Source organism: Clinocottus analis, unplaced genomic scaffold, assembly GCF_023055335.1.
Source record: "Clinocottus analis isolate CAN_PGR_092001 unplaced genomic scaffold, fCliAna1.0.p SCAF_12, whole genome shotgun sequence".
Lineage (NCBI taxonomy): Eukaryota > Metazoa > Chordata > Actinopteri > Perciformes > Cottidae > Clinocottus > Clinocottus analis.
Window position 1 is genome coordinate 13,884,841 of NW_027175843.1, and position 16,606 is coordinate 13,901,446.

The 16,606-nt window shown below is 40.6% G+C and overlaps 1 protein-coding gene across 1 annotated transcript in view; it reads left to right on the forward strand.

Annotated features, from left to right (window-relative positions):
- The window catches only part of LOC137782586 (receptor tyrosine-protein kinase erbB-4-like), a 272,741-nt gene that overhangs the window by 202,658 nt on the left and 53,477 nt on the right, over window positions 1-16,606 (forward strand). The window contains exons 13-17 of the mRNA XM_068571981.1: window positions 1,331-1,463; window positions 4,504-4,597; window positions 9,570-9,724; window positions 11,937-11,981; window positions 14,364-14,496. Coding sequence (XP_068428082.1) covers window positions 1,331-1,463; window positions 4,504-4,597; window positions 9,570-9,724; window positions 11,937-11,981; window positions 14,364-14,496 — 560 coding nt within the window. The remainder of the gene's footprint in view (window positions 1-1,330; window positions 1,464-4,503; window positions 4,598-9,569; window positions 9,725-11,936; window positions 11,982-14,363; window positions 14,497-16,606) is intronic.

A 16,606-nucleotide genomic window follows, 5' to 3' on the forward strand; every position in this document is an offset into this window, starting at 1 on the left:
TCTTCCCTTGTTTATTTCCTTTTCTTCAGCACCCATCATTCCCCTCTTTCCTCATCTTCCTCACTGCATGGTCAGTTTACCTACGGCGCTAGAAGCCCAACAGAGGTGGTGTTGTCTCTTGAAGGGAACGCTTTCATCCTCTGCCATCAAAAGAAACACTTGGCTTCTGTTTTCTCCACGTATGTGCATCCTGTCTAATTTTTTTTTTTTTTTTTTTTTTTGCATTCTGAACATGCCATGGCTGACACTTAAGCATAGCCTCTGGCTTACATGTGGCCAGGACCTTTTAAAAACAGCAGTGGCCTTGTTATAACCATATTCATAGTTATGGAGGAGAGAAGAAAAAAGAAGAGAAAAATCTATTATGAAATCCACTGACAAGGGGGAAATCATGTTAGATGCAAATAGTATGATAAAAGTTCTGAATGTATTTGCAGTGCTGTCATCATGTTACTTCAACCCTCTCGTTTTGTCACAGTTATGCTCTCAGATGTAACAACCTTTGTAGAAACGAGTGCTGTGGAACAAAAGAGGGAGCGGGGGGGGGGGAGAGAAAGAGAGAGAGAGGGAGAGGGGAGAACGAGAGAGAGGGGAGAGAGAGAGAGAGAGCCAGAGAGACCATTTTTAGTACTCGTTGAGAAATAGCGAGGCAGACACACGCGGCACAGCATCCAATCTGACTCTTTTAAAGCTTAACGTCTCTTTGGAAATACATGATGGCTTTTTATATTGCCCTTATTTGCATTTTGAAAGCAGATACTAATGTTTATGTATTTAAGCTCCTCGAAAATCTGTAGTTCTAATATCTCATATCTAACTTTTCGACGTCAAACAATATAAGAAGTGCTGAAAGGCTGTGCTTCAACCTTCAAAATGAACCCAGACAATAAAGTTCCAGGTTTGACGACTGAGCCTCACTTCGGAGTTAAATCAACAAGTCTGCGCAGCACCTGCAGGTGCTTTCTCGGTCCCACTAGTGCTTCGTCACTGTTGGCTCAGCATCTTTTTAATGAAGCAGGACAGCGCTCTCCTTTGCTCACTCCAGAGTGAGCTGTATCACAAAGTATTTTACACGCATATGCTTTTTGGGTGGAACATGTCTGGTTGTAATAATGCTTTGTATGTCGTTTTCTGTTTTCTGCTGCTATTGCTTCTTGATATGTGTTATATGTACATGCTTGGTGATTTTTTTTTGAAATGGGAAAGACCTCGCGAGCAGACCCAAAAACACACGCACACACACAATTTTGTTGAAATTTGTTAACTTTAACATGAATGTAATATTTTTGGTTGTACTGCCTTTCTTTTTGTGTCTATATGTAATGAGCAGCCAAGGAGCGCATGGTGTGTGACCCGCTGTGTTCAGACACCGGGTGTTGGGGTCCCGGCCCAGACCAGTGCCTCTCCTGCAGATACTTCAGCCGTTTACGGACCTGTGTGGATACCTGCAATCTTTATGAAGGGTGAGTTACGCTTCATTCATGCATACAAATGACTCCTGACTGGTAGATTACATAATATGTCTTCTAACGGTCCTCAGGTCCTGATTGCGTTTTGGGTTTGGCCACATTGTAAAACGTGTCTCCTACTCATCACCACGTCAACGCATGGCCAAAAAACATCACTAAGTCTAGTTTATTTAAGGTCCGCATTAATACTTCAAACAAACAGCGTGCGTCGTCTTTCTCAGCAAACTAATACTGAATGTGTAGCACTATCGGTGTCAAGAAAGGATCGATTTTCACATCGTCAGTCCAGAAAAGGTCTGTGGATAAACTTTTCCTGGTTGGTCTTGTCGTTTTTTATTTAGCTAAAAGCACATCACTTTTACAAATCTTTTTCCCCCCTTTTCTTTTCTATAAAAAATACTGGCAAATGCTGATATGTTTGCTCCTTATTAGTATTAGATCTCTGATGACAAGCAGACAACTTCTGCCTCAAGTCCACACCGTGGTTGTGTGTAAACTATTCACTAATGTAATTGTGCTTTTCAAGCAATTGAGTACGCAACAGAACTTCTGGAGTAAAGCAGCAGTAAAATGTGTACCAATGATCAAATCAAGGACAAATATAAAACATAAATCAACTCATCCTATTCAGCTAAGAACATGACTGATGGAATTTTCAAATAATCCTCAATTGTTGGAAGATGCTTCAGAATCAGCTCATAAAAACTTAAATTCCAGCTCGAAAACACCCCAAGGCTCTTTGTTACAGCTTTCAACTTCAGCAGTAATTTTTCTGTTTACTATGGATAATATTTAAGAGCCGCAGGGTAAATAGAAAGATTAAAGACGTGGTGGTAACTCTCTGTTTAAAAGGCACCGGTGCTGAGTGACATATGGAGAGGGATGAGGAGGAGGGAGGGGGCTTGACTTAAAAAGGAGGTATAGCTTCATGCCATCTTACTCTCATGAAAGACTGTGACAAGATCAAACCCCCAAGGAGTTTTACTAATTACATTTTAGATGTATTTTTTTGCAGAGGTTCTAGAAAGTTGCTTTTGAGTTTAGAGCCCCTATATGATCAAAAACAATCATTGGTGGCCACATTTGGAGAGGAATGAGGAGGACCCGAGGGTGCTGTTGGGGCAGGGGGGCTAGGCGTGTCACTGCGTGTCACAGTCACTGCTTGCGCACGGGGCCACGCCCTGCCTACCTGTCCACCTGCGCGTCAGCACCACCCACACCGTCAGCCCGACCGGTAAATCATCCACCAGATTAAGGTTTTCACTGAATGCAAACCCAACCCTTTCCTGTGAGCATCGTCACATTGTGTGTCTCACGAGTCTTAATTGAAATGTTTCATATTTCATCATTATTTGTGCCTTTTATTTGGTGTCTGCTCAGCATTGATCCCCGTAATCAAATCTCCAAGTTGCACTGCTTTTTGTGACAGCACCTCGATTCCTCTGTGGAGATAGAGCACGTCTACAATAGCAGGGGTTGTATGACACTGTGCAGAAATTACGGGCGAGAATGACAACAACTCAGTATTGTGTTTAATACACACAACTTGATTAACGACAAAGATGACACTTTTTTAATTTTGTTAGAGTGGGTTTAGCCTCAGTAGCTCATTTACACATTGGGGTCAGACGGCATAAAAACCCGGAGCTTGAATCGCCTTACACCTCAAGCTGACTGTTGTTTTTTTGTTTGTCAAGCAATTTAGACGTGATTGTTCAAAATGCCAAAAGTGCAGTTTTAGTTGTCCGTGTGAGCACACAGGTCTAGCAGTATGGATTATTTTTTAAAAGCAATTTGAAATGAACGATTTTGAGTCAAATTGATGTAAAGGTTTATTATTCACAGCAAATGTGTTGCTGTGTCTTTGTCCTTTTTAACAAAGAGCAAAGAAGTCGAATACGGCCGAACATCATGCCATATATGTCTTAAGCGTCAGTGATTTCTAGCTACACTGCAGCCTTTATTATTTCAACCAGCACACACCCAGACAAAGGCTCACCTCCACTGACTCTTGGAAGGTTTTAGGAAGGCCAGATTAGGCATAATTAATACTAATTTGATTCAGATCCCACTGGGCCAACGACTTTTTGTCTTTCTATTGCTGGAACATTCTGTTTTCCCTCACTGACCAAAAGAGAAGTACCCAAAAGTCGTTCTCCTTGTCCTGTAGTGACAAAGGTAAAGTGCTAACTCAGCCGCACGGTGGTCAAATTTAATGACTTTTCGAGGCCACTCTGGTGTTATAAGGGGATTTCCGAAATTGAATAACAAGGCACTTAATTTAATAGATTTTTTGAAAGCATTGCACCCATCGCAGGTACTGCACCTTTTCAACTGCCTCGACCCCCTGTGTGATGGTATCAGTATTACAGTTACCTAATTAGCTACAATGCTTGTGGGTCTAACAAGAGTGTGTGTGTGTGTGTGTGTGTGTGTGTGTGTGGGTGTGTGTGTGTGTTTGAGACTGCACATTATTATTATGACGGCATAGACTGACCTTTATTTTGAAAAGTAACTATTGTAATAAACAACCCTCAAACAACCAAATTGTTCCACTGTTAACATTTTTATCGCTTTCAATCCTCACGCATCCTTTGCTCTGGACATGATGAACTTGGTTGAAGGATAAAATGTAAAATGTGTTTCGTGAAAATAAAATGTGGTCTTGAGATTGAGATTGGTTGTGGTTTGAACACATCACTGCCATTGGATTGTTTTCTTTCTTTTGCACAAGATGTCCAGAAGGCAAATTCAATGAATTCTAAGATTGATACATAATGGAAATCTACCTGAATTGAGTGTTTTTTAAACGTTTGTGCTGCATTACACTTCCATTTGCATTATTCATATGACACACTTATTTGTCTATTCTACTATGATGTAACATCTATAATGTCTGAGAACACAAAGCCACGTTATTGCTCTTGTTCACAAATATTATGTTGCTTTTCCTCTTGTCTCTCACACCTGTATCACACTCCTTTCCTCACCCATCTTGATTCATCCCTCCATGCCTTCCCTCCTTGTGTCTCAGGGATATTCGAGAGTATGCCAACGGGTCAGTGTGTGTGGAGTGCGATGCCCAGTGTGAGCAAGCTGACGACGACTCTCTGACCTGCAACGGTCCGGTAAGCTTGCTTCTGTACACAACAATATAGTGAGGTCGACATTGATGTTGTTACAGCACTTTGTTCTTCTTTTTTTTTAGAGTAATGGTATAATTATTCTATCATTGATAGAATAATTGTAGTCTCATTTCTCTTAAAGCTAGAAGCCATGAAGCCAAGTCTCAGCTGAGTTATAATGTGACAGAGAAAATCAAACTCAAGGCAGGACTGGCTTTTTTTAATTAAGGTGGCTGATGATATTCTGTATTTTTTTTAATTGTCAACAAATTCTTATAAAAAAAAAAGACTCTAGCCAAAAATGGATTGAACTATATAAAAGCAGAATTGGTTCAAAGGGTTAACTTGTTGTTTTCAGTGTTGAGCCCCCCACAGAAACGTGTTCAAGGCCAGTGCATTACTTCACTCACCACGAACCAAATGACTTGGAGCTGCAGACATCCCCTGTGGTCATCTTAGACTATGATTAATTATTGTATTAGCAGTCAAAGTGTGCCTTTCAGCTGTGTTATTGATTATATCTCATGTTCAGAGTCAAAGGTAAAACTGATTGTTTCAGCTAAGATCAGCATTATATTGCATGCTAATTTGCGGTGAGTTTCTATTCAGCACATGTTCACTTGTAAATGTCTATTAACCTTTTATTATTTTTGAATTAACCATCAAAAAGGTATTGAGGGACAGCCATGATTCCTTTTACAGTCAATTAAAAGTAATTGATTGTTCTTCATCCAAAATGGGTTTGTAATGCACAAGCTCTTAGAGAAACATGGACGCTCTTTGAAAGGTTGTTTGGTCGCAGCTGTACATTAGAAAAATGCCAGTGGAAAGAAAATCCATGACCTTCCTTTCTATACGCCTCTCCTGCACACTACACCCACAGCCACATGAGGCCCCTGACCCTGTGCTTTCTCTTAAAATCGTATCTTGCTGTTTGATAGAGAGGGATGATTTGCGACAGATGCAAGCCAGAGGGGCCATGTGCTGTCTTTTGTGTCGCCTCACACTCTGTCAGATAGTTTGCCCAATACAGTTTGGAAGTTGTTGTTTCCAGAACTTCTGTAGGGTGTTTGTGTAAGTGTGCAAACATGGGAAGCAAAGGCCAAAATCGGTTGCTGGCGTGAGTTGTTGTTGGATGAGATTTGTTGGTCTGATTATCTTGGCCGTCAGTTTGATACCACACAACCCTGCACTGGCCCGTTTGACAAGCGATGGGGAGATGAGTGCTGTAAAGAGAATAAAATAAAACACATGCATGTGGCTGTCTTCCAGCAGCTTAGGAAATACAGTTTTGTACTTTGTAGTGATTGTCATTACAACGAGTTAATTGGAATGAATGTAAAATAGGTACGTTGACATCCACATTGTCTTTTTTTTTGGGTGCATATAGACACTTCTTTAATACTGGAAACAGTTAGATTCTTAACATGATTTGATAGATGACTTTCAACAACTGCTTCGAGTGAGTGAGTGGGTGTGGGTGTGGGTGTGTGTGTGTGTTGTCAAGCTGTCCCAGAGTAACCTGTTGCACCACAAATGGATTACAGCAATCATGTTATGGCCACAGAGCCCATAGCAATTACATTACGGCTTACACACAGTTATTTGATGGGCCTAATTCCCTCAACAGAGAGAGATTGGAGATACGACTACAATTATGAATAAAGGCTAAGCTATGGACAAAGTAGGTGAGCGTGGCGGATCTAGAGAAGTTTAGGTTGCTAACCTTTCACAACAGACACTAAAGACTTCACCTTAAGTATCCTTTAAACACCTTATTTGTGGCAAACAATCAAGATTTGTAATGCATCACTGCAAAAAAGTTGAAGTTGACAGATTGTAACGTTAATAATTTTAACCGGCACCACCTGTTAACCAGTCGTGATTCTGCTGTAAAACTCACTCCTTACCAAGTAAAACTCACTCCTTACTATTTAGCTACAGTGTTTAAAATTACGCTGATATATAATGTATTTGTTTTGCTGTCCATCCCCAAATTATTTGTCGAGAGCCCATCTGTTCAATGTTTGTGTCAGTTTTCAGATGTTTCCGTTTTCTTATCCTGTATCTACACGCTTTACTTTACACACTTCGCCTTTTAGAATAGCCCCACAGTATTTGCTTCCTGATCAGGCGTGTTGGAGAAAGATAACTCGATGCCCCTTTCCTCCAGCGAGGAATCTCCTATCGGCCCTCCTTTTTACTTCCATTCGTTGTTCTCCTTTTCTCTCTGATCTCATATGTTTATTTTAACTTTTTGTAATGTTTTCAAACAAATAACTAGTTTCATAGATGATATTCACAGTTATTTCCATAAGGTCCTACTATGTTTAGCAAATGTTGCAACACTTAGACAATGAAACAAATGTCTAAATAAGACACATTTGAATAGAGGAGATATGCCCTGTATTATTACTGACGTGAATTTTCCCACTGTCATATTTATATGAGCTAACACAGATATGTATTTCCTAATAGTACCATTGTTTCTTTTCTACCTCCTCTCCCCTCTACACGTTTTAAATCTCCATCCTCATCATTAATGCTTAAAATATTTTGTGGGGTCATGTGGGAGAATATTTACAGACTGCAGCAGGTATACAGCTCGGTCTTTGAGTTACATCATAGTAAAATGTCTTGTAAATCCTTCCTGCTGTACCTGATCATGCCTTGGAAAGCTTTTTATATGACTGCCCATCTTGACGATAAACTCAGACACCATAAAGATTAATTTTCAGTCTGGAAGAGATCGAAAAATCAATTTCCTCACACAGCAGCACACACAAACTTTGGTATTAAGCGCACAAGCAGACCAATTTAAATTTACAGCAGGGCACTTTGGCCGCGACGCTGTGCGTCCCTGTCACTTTTTGGATGTCCCGATACCCTGCTGGACCAAACACTGTTTGTTTCCTCTTTCACATAATTTAGCTTGCTGATGTGATGGGACTAATGTGCACACACACACACACACACACACACAAATAGCCACGGGTGGGAAGACACTCAGAAAAGCGAAGTGCCAGGCTCAATACTAAAGCCAGTGGGAGCAGCAAGACTTTCAATTTGCATAATTATACCGGGGTGTATGCATGTTAATGTATACACGCACACTCGCACACATGCACAAGCTACTAGGATAGCACGCAGAGTTATGAGAATACATTCACTCAAACACACACACACACACACACACACACACATGCATGCTTACAAACCCTTGCACAGACACTACTTCTGGTCATGTATGAAAAGGCTCTCACACACACACTCCACTACCTGCAAAAGGATAATCATCTGCCTTCGCTTTTTGCCACCAGTGTCTGTGGTTCTGTCTCGTGACCGTTGGAATGGATGACATCTTAACTTTGAAAACTTGAAGCGTTAGTAATTACAACCATATAAATGTAAAATTCACCTCCAAAGGTGCTCTCAGTAGAGTGCAGATCCCTGCCAGGTATGTCGGCAATGACCACTGCTGTAATATTTGAATTATTACAACTTGACCCAGTCTCGGCTGCAAGAGTATCAGGTTGTTTTTTTTAACTCTCACATGTCACTCAAGTGATCAACACTCATTGTAGTCTATGCAGCTGTCTGCTCTGCATCTCTGCAGCTGAACATCAGTAACTTATTGTTACTTCAGATTCGATGAGTATAAGAACAGAGTATTAGTTGTCACTAATAGGTGTATCCCAATTCCCGGTTCGCTGATTTTGATGAAGTTAACATCATTGGTGAAGTGACGTTCATTCACGACTTGACTCCTCTGAACAAGGACTGCCCATACTTAATTGTTTTGTTATTTCCATTAAAATAAAGCTGAATGTCTACACTTCAACCACATATGGACAGTGTCATTTCAAATCCGCCTAAACCCGTGTCAAGGGGAAAATAGGAAAACTTGTGTCACAGCCCAGATAATTATGGCCCAGACTGTACCTTTCTCAGACTCAGTCACAGAAGAACCCGTACTGCAGAAGTACTTTTACTTCTGATTTAAGTACATGTTGCCACGAACACTTACTTTCTGTACTTTTACACAATTACAAAATTAAATGTCGGACAAGTGCATTACTTTTACTTCTTCCACGTGTGTTTGCGCGTGCACGTGCGCGTGCACGTGCGTGCGTGTGTGTGAGTGTGTCAATAAGATGTTCTTCAGGCCTTTTGATGATACGAGGCGTGTGTGGGAGAGCTCTTTGCGTCTCTTCCTCTCCTCACCTACCTCCTTCCTCGCCTATATTAGCTCCATAAATCCTGTTCGAGGCGGATTGTTATGGTCATTGTGTGTGCTGTGAGCGATGGTTATTATCTGCCTGCTTCGCTCACACTGCTTTATGCGTCTCGTCTGCTCCTTCCCTCCCGTCCCTCTTTCTCTCTCGCTCTTGTATTCACGTTATATCTTGTTCGCCCTTACTGCCTCTCCCCTTCACTGTGGTATTCTGGTTCCCAGTCCACTTTCTCTTTTCCTCACTTCCCCTGAATACTCTACAGTACTTTTCACCTTCTGTCTTTTGCTCCCTGTTATCTCTTTTGTTCACAAGCTTTCACTGCCACACAAGCGCAACAATTTAATCTATAAAGCTGCAAAGAAACCTGCACTTTGCAAGTTATTGATGTAGAAATATACCCATCAATCAGTCTACATTACACACTGAGGCTACAGCAGATATTTTGTCCCCTAAATTTGTGACGCCATAGATTTGTCCTTTACGCCCGGCTTCATTATCTCAAGTATAGTTACAATATAGTCTCAACACAGGAATTGTTTTCTTAAATATATCCAGAGAAAGCTGTTCAGTGACCAGGCGTGCAAGAAATGAACAATACAATTATTACAGCTGTTAACAGTTAACAGCTCCTCGATGTTTTTTCGTATGCATTCATGTGTCAATTCTATTCGGAACTGTGTTTTCAAAATGAAAATGTACATCCGAAAAAAAAGAAGCATTTTTTTTTTCATTTTCCATAGGGCCCGGAGCGATGTGTGAAATGCGTCCATTTCAAGGATGGTCCTAATTGTGTTGAGAAGTGTCCCGATGGCCTGCAGGGTGCCAACAGTTTCATCTTCAAGTATGCAGAAGCCAACAATGAATGCCATCCCTGTCACGCCAACTGCACCCAGGGGTAAGAACAGTCAGGACCAGGACTGGTCGGAGGTGTTGGGTTCAATGGTCTCAGTAATAACTCTTACAAAAGCAATATATTTATGCCTTTCCTTCATAAATCAGAAGTCAGATTCTTCAATATATAAAAGATGAATGAAGCCATTGAATAATCATTTATCCAGATAAAACTAAAAACTACATGCAACATTTTTACTCAAATTGTCAATCTAAAGGGAGATTGGGTGACACAGATCATTGCTAATAAATCATTTTGATTGTTAACTTCACTGTCAGAGTCATGATGCCGTTACTGAGTGTGTATATATGTGCTATTAGCATTATCGCGAGATAAAATATAACAATAATTTCTTGCCTTTATAAAAAATGTCCTTGATTGTCGCAAAAGCGAATACAGGAAAATGTCTATTAGGTTTATCGCACTACATATACCCCTTATACTCTTATAAACCTTTCACCTGACCCAAATACTAAGGGGCTGGTTGCTCCAGCCTTTTAAATCACTTGAAGAAAATCAATGGCATAGTCAAAATAAATGGGGAGGGGAAATAAATCTGCTAGGAGTCTTCGCAAAAGTATTTAACTGTGGTAGATTTTGACAAACTAATTTGCACCACTGAGCAATTGCAAACTGTCTCAACAGTACCGATGTGAAACGAAGAGCTTAAGAGTAAAGCATAAAGTTTTATTGCACCACACAGTTTTTATAAAACCCTCCTCAGTCCAAGCGGCTACTTAAGAAGGGTTTTCAGACTTGAGCAAGAAAATGAAATACTCCTGAATTAAAATGTATTGCACTTACTTAGTTGGATGTTGTGTAGCACAAACACAAACTGGTAAACCCGTCAGCCACCGTAGCTCACCAACAAGCACTGCAAGCAGTCACTACATCACCAAGCTTCCAGCAACATGTATTCCAAAAGGACAATCAGATATATTTCAGAAAATGACAGAGAGGAAATACAGAATGAAAGTTGGAGGAGTCAGTGAAGTACTTGGCCATTCTCCATTGCTCACTAGCCACTGATCGCTCAATGTAATAGTCAACAAGGATTGGTAAGACATCATTTCGTATTGAACTCCACAGGGAGTTTGTCACTTCCTTGTGTGTTATTTCTACTCTCCTGAGTGACAGCCTCGAGCTTGCTCGAGCATGGCAGTGTAGTCGTAAATGGAATACACCGGGCTGACACTTTGTCACAGGTATAGCTTCATAAGTAGATCCACCTCTCAAAAAAAACAAGCTGGGTGTAGGGAGAGGAAAGGCAGAGAGATAGACAAAGAGACAGGGATGAAACCAATATCCCTTACTTCTAAATATTCAAAGGGGCTTCTGAATTTTGGCACCAGTATTACTGTCAGATGCTATAGTGCACAGTACACATGGGAAATTTGAAACATCAACACAGAAGGACTGGTGAAATGTTCTACCTTTTGTAATCTTTCGCCCATGTGGACACACTGAAACTGAACCTCAAGGATAAAGTTGTGACTCGTACATGCTCACACAGACATTGTATGTTTAACAGACAGCAATAAAGGCTGTAGTTGACAGATAAGAGAAACCAATAAATCCTGGCTTACGCTCGCTAGTAGAGTCAGGAATATGACCAGCACACAACCGCCATACTTGAATGGGAAGAATGAAGTTACTTTACAGATAAAGTAATCCAGTTTTAGTTGGAATGCATTCAGATTCACTGCAGAGCTAATGCCTTTAATCAAAGCATCTCAAAGCAATATGATATATATATATATATATATATATATATATATATATATATATATATATATATATATATATATATATATATATATATATATATATATATATTAGTGTTCTCTAAAGTGTGCAACTTAACAAATTGAGTTTCCTAGGACATAATCATTCATACACATGTAAATTGTATTATAGATTAGTATATCCCTGTTGTGTAAATATTGCCTAAGGTGTGAGCTATAATACAGTAGAAAAAAAAAGAATTTAAGTTGGCATGAGTGACCAAAGTCATAGCACGGGTTGCATTATTAAGCAAGTAAAAAAGAAAAAGGTCACTGAGGTAAAAATGTTATGAACAGGTATAGGCTGTTGTTTTTTTCATTAACCATCACTGTATTGCTTTGCTCAAGTCCCTGTCTCATCATTCTCAGATATGGCAAAAGATGAATGTTGTTTGTTTAACTTTTCTCGTGTCCTGTGTTTGTCTACTTAGATGCATCGGACCAAGACTGCAAGACTGTATTGGCTGGATGGACAGGTACAGCATTATTTTCCGTGGATTGCCTTTTATACGAATACAAATCTACACAGTAGCACACACCTTGTACACACACAAAAACACACACACACACACACGCACACACACAAAAGAATCACAGTAAGCAACGTCTCTGATTAATGGTTAGCTCTAAGGTCCAAAATCCCTGTGTGTGTGTGTGTGTGTGTGTGTGTGTGTGTGTGTGTGTGTGTGTGTGTGTGTGTGTGTGTGTGTGTGTGTGTGTGTGTGTGTGTGCTTGTGCGCGCGCGCACAAGCAATTTGCCTGGTTCTTGATAAATTGATAGTGCTCTAGCTTTTGTTCTGAGGCTACTGAGAGGGTGAAAGAACAAATGCAGTTTACAGCAAATGGATTTAAGATTTCATAAGTTTGACATGAAGTGGCTCTGAGAATTGTTGGGTGGTGTTTGGGGTATGCTTTTTTTTTAAGGAAAAAACAAGGCTTATCGGCAGGGTGAGCAACCAACACAGAACTTACTAATGAGTTTGGAGATCTGCAGCTCAACACTGCTGACATGACAGAATAGTGCAGCAGGCTAAAACAGGATAGTGCAACAGTAAAAGACAACGTTCGATAACACAGACCATCATACTGCAGATATGAAATACATTGAAGCTCTCTTGCAGTGTAGCAGCAGGCTTCAGAAGAAAGAGCCGTACAGTCACATACATAGAAAGAAACGGATTGCCATTTAGTACTCAGCAATATTCAGTCATGAACTTTTTACTGAGACCAATAGAATTTCTGAGCAAACCTTCACGCCTTCTGGAGACATCAAACCTTCTCCTTCTGAAACAGTCTTTAGGACAAAAGCAAGATGAAGGGGGACTGCAGCAGATGGGGGAAATGATCAGCTCTTATCGTATCTGCGATAGCTGTGGCTAGGATAGAGCAGCAGACGCCCAGCAAACCCTACGCTTCGCTTCCTGCTTTGAGGTGTCATGCATCTTGTAGATCTGTTACCGCTTGAAGGTATTGGCTTTTGGACACGACTAAAAGTGGCTTATCAGAAATACATGATTAAACGAAGCCTTCAAAGGCCATCATTCCACCTGGCATTAACATGCATCTTGGGTCGAGATTGTGTGCATATCTGATTCAACTGGATTAATCACTTTGTGTCACTCATGTAATATTTAGTTTGAAAAATTTACTTCCTCATTTTACATGTTCCTATTTGGCAGTATCTTTCCAATTTGATTCAAGACGATCAGAGCTGCCTAATGTCTGATATCTCTTTGCTCCCTGATTGGCTCCTTGTCCATGAATGTGCTTGGCCATGCGTCACATTGTGTGTGACCTTTCTTGTGGGGCTGATTATAGACTGATTATTGTTGACGAGTCCGAGAGACATACTGACACATGCACAAATGTTTTTGTATTGGTTGTTAGATTATACCTATTGGTTAAATATGCAACTAGAAGACATTTTGCTGAGCTTATCCTGAAAACAGGTGGATATAGTAAGCCTTGCGATGTCCAAAGTACCTTCAGGGGCAGCAAATCGAAAGCCCACTTTTTAATACAGATACAACAAGGAAGATAACGTGTTCATTTATAAGCGTAAGAGGGGCTGATGGGCTGCTAAACGAAGTTATCCCTCTTGCTCTAGCGTCATGTTTAGTGAACAGAGTGGTATTGATCTTCTCAACTAACTCTCAGCAGGAAAGCGAACAAACATTTTCTATTCCTTCAATAAATCATGATCATGATTTACATTTAGAAAAAATAAGTTTCCAATTCTCTCTGGTGGATAATCTATGTATGTGACACGAAATTACAAAAAAGATCCGGTGATAACGCTGTATGGGGTGTATTCTTGCCGTCTGGTATACAGTCCAACAGCCTTTTTCCTTTCATTAAGAACAAAGTCTCAGTGTGCCTTCATCAAATTAAGTTCTTTGATTACAGCAAAAACAAAGTGGGGGTTGGCTCTGGAAAGCCAACTCCTCCCGCTCATTTCTGCATAAACTCTGTAGACAGTTTGGGGAGCGTAACAGGAAAACTATCTAGAGGCTTGATTTCAAATGACAGTGTCATTATGGTTCTGAGAATTCACTTTGATGATTCTTTCCCATGTTTTTGATCTCCGTCTTGATTTTAAAGAGCGGGCACAGAGGGATGCGTTACCAGATGAAGCTTTGTGGGAAAAACATACAAACACTGGAAGTCAAAAGGTTTTCAAAGGATCGTCTAAATAAGCATATACTTAGAGACATGTTTTATGTGTTTTTTGATGCCAACTTGTCTCTTTTTGTCCTCATCCTCTCTAATCCACACCCCTTGGAGATAATGCGCTGTCTCTTCATCATCTACTCATTTTCCTCCTTCCTTCTTCTCCCCCGCCAATGTCTTGTCCTCAGAACCCCTCTGATCGCAGCAGGGGTGATCGGCGGCCTCTTTCTGGTGGTGATCATGGTGCTGAGCGTAGCAGTGTCCGTGCGCCGGAAGAACATCAAGAAGAAGAGAGCCCTTCGTCGCTTCCTGGAGACTGAGGTGAGCACGCCGGACGATGAAAAAAGCGAGAAACTGGTGCATGTAGCATTGAAAGATGATGTCGCAGGACTGTGCAAGAATGTGGATTAGAGGACATTGGTGGAAGTCGTATGACTTAATATTGTATCTTTCAGCTAACACATTTTCCCATATCTTAGGCTTCACAGACTCAAAAGCTTTAAAAACATAACGGAAAAGTAGAAGTGGAAAAGATTAAAGGGAAATTAGTGAAAAGGGTACAAACAAATTCCGCATGGCTTTATTTTCCTTAAGCGTTGCGGAATCTTTTTTTGAACAGATTTTACACATAATTTATCATACGAAGAATTTGCCATTAATTGGAGAGGAAAACAAGATCAAAACATAGAAAATGCTTGAGGACATTTGTCTGAATTTGTATGATTACAATGTTGCACATGTGTGTTTGTGCCTGTGTAGTATAACAATGTGAGTGTGTGTGCATTCATAGCGCAGACACTGACACATATTGTACAAAATTGGAGAAAGCCAGACTGAAAGCCAGAGATAAGAAAATGAGACTTCATGTCTCCAGATGGTGACTGCGGAGGTGGTCAGAAACTCAGGGCTCAGGTGTTATCTCCCCCATAGTATATTGGAGAGGACACTTCTGTTTGGAAGAGGTATGGGACCATACCATTAGTAGCGGAAAAGGCACTCTTCCTTTGTGTTCAGAACTAGAAGAGCACATCATCTAATACACTTGTGTGTTCAAAGTGACAATAAGGTCTGGTTTCCCCACGTTCTCCCTCTTCAGAGCACACAAGTATCTGTAAAGTGTCTTTGCCAATAGCTTCCATAATGACAGAATAGCACAGATATGGCTCATTATCATACTTGCACTTCCCTTATCTATGCAGACATTTATACTGTCACTGTTTCTTGATTACTTGTGTCTTTTATTCTTCACGTTGTTTAGCTAATGGAGAGTACTTTACAAGCAGCATGCAGAAGAAGCCTGCTGTCATTCTTAATGCTGAAGTAGAATGGGCTGCAAACAATGTTAAATGGTGTCTGCCAAAACGTGTGCATTTCAATCCAAAAAATAAGTATTTAATACCTATGAAACCAAGCGATCACAAGTATCCAACTTGTAAACCCACACAATAACACTTTTTGACTGCTTTTTTTTTCACAATAGGTTTGTGCAATTAATGCATTTATGTTTCCATGTACCGCTTCCTATATGAAGCCCGTTGTTGGTTTCAGCACTGCCATGTAGAGTGAGAAGGTGGACAGATCCGATGTCTGTACTGTGGCTACAACACAGCCGCAACATCTTCAGCACTTCTAATGCTGAACAGCTCCCTGCACAGAGGAGTAGCATACAGGAGTCGGTGTGTGTACGGATCATTTTAGAGACATCTGTATTGTCCCGTGTGTGTGTGTGTATATGCTTGTGTGGCCTCCGCCTTTCTTGTTTCCACCCTGCAGAAGCTGATTTGTTATTCCATTTAAATGAAGAATGGCTATTGTTTTTAATCAAATGGTAACCATGAGCCAGAGGGACATAAGCTGCCAACCACAGCCAGGCTGATTTACAGTCCTGTTCAGTTTTCCTCTCTCTGCCCTCCCTCCCTCTCTAATCTTCCACTCTTCTCCTAATTCTCCTTATATTGCTCCCTCTCTTATGCTTTTGCATCCTGTGACTAATTCAGCCACTTGCTTCTCCATCGCCGTCTTGTTGTTGTTGTTTCTGCCACATTTCCTCTCCGCTCCACTTCTTCCTCCCTCCCTCCTCTCATATAATCTTTCTCCCTCACTTGCTGTTAAATCTGTTCGTTCCTCCACTTGAGGAGTAATGAGACAACAAAAGTGTCAACTCCTTTTCAGGCTCCACAATTATCCACCTCCCCCACCTCTTTCTCCCGCTCTTCGTCCACCTATCTCCATCTCGCTCCTCTGTTCACATATTAAATCTTTCACTCGTGATATTGAAATGCTAATGGAACTCAATCTGTCTTGTTGGGAAAAAATGTCATTGTGACCCTACTGTCACCTGAAGTACTGAGCAGGTACTTATTAAGTTATTATCAAATTGCGTGATACAATTAATGGTTTTAGATTAGATACAGTAAATATCGAATTTAAA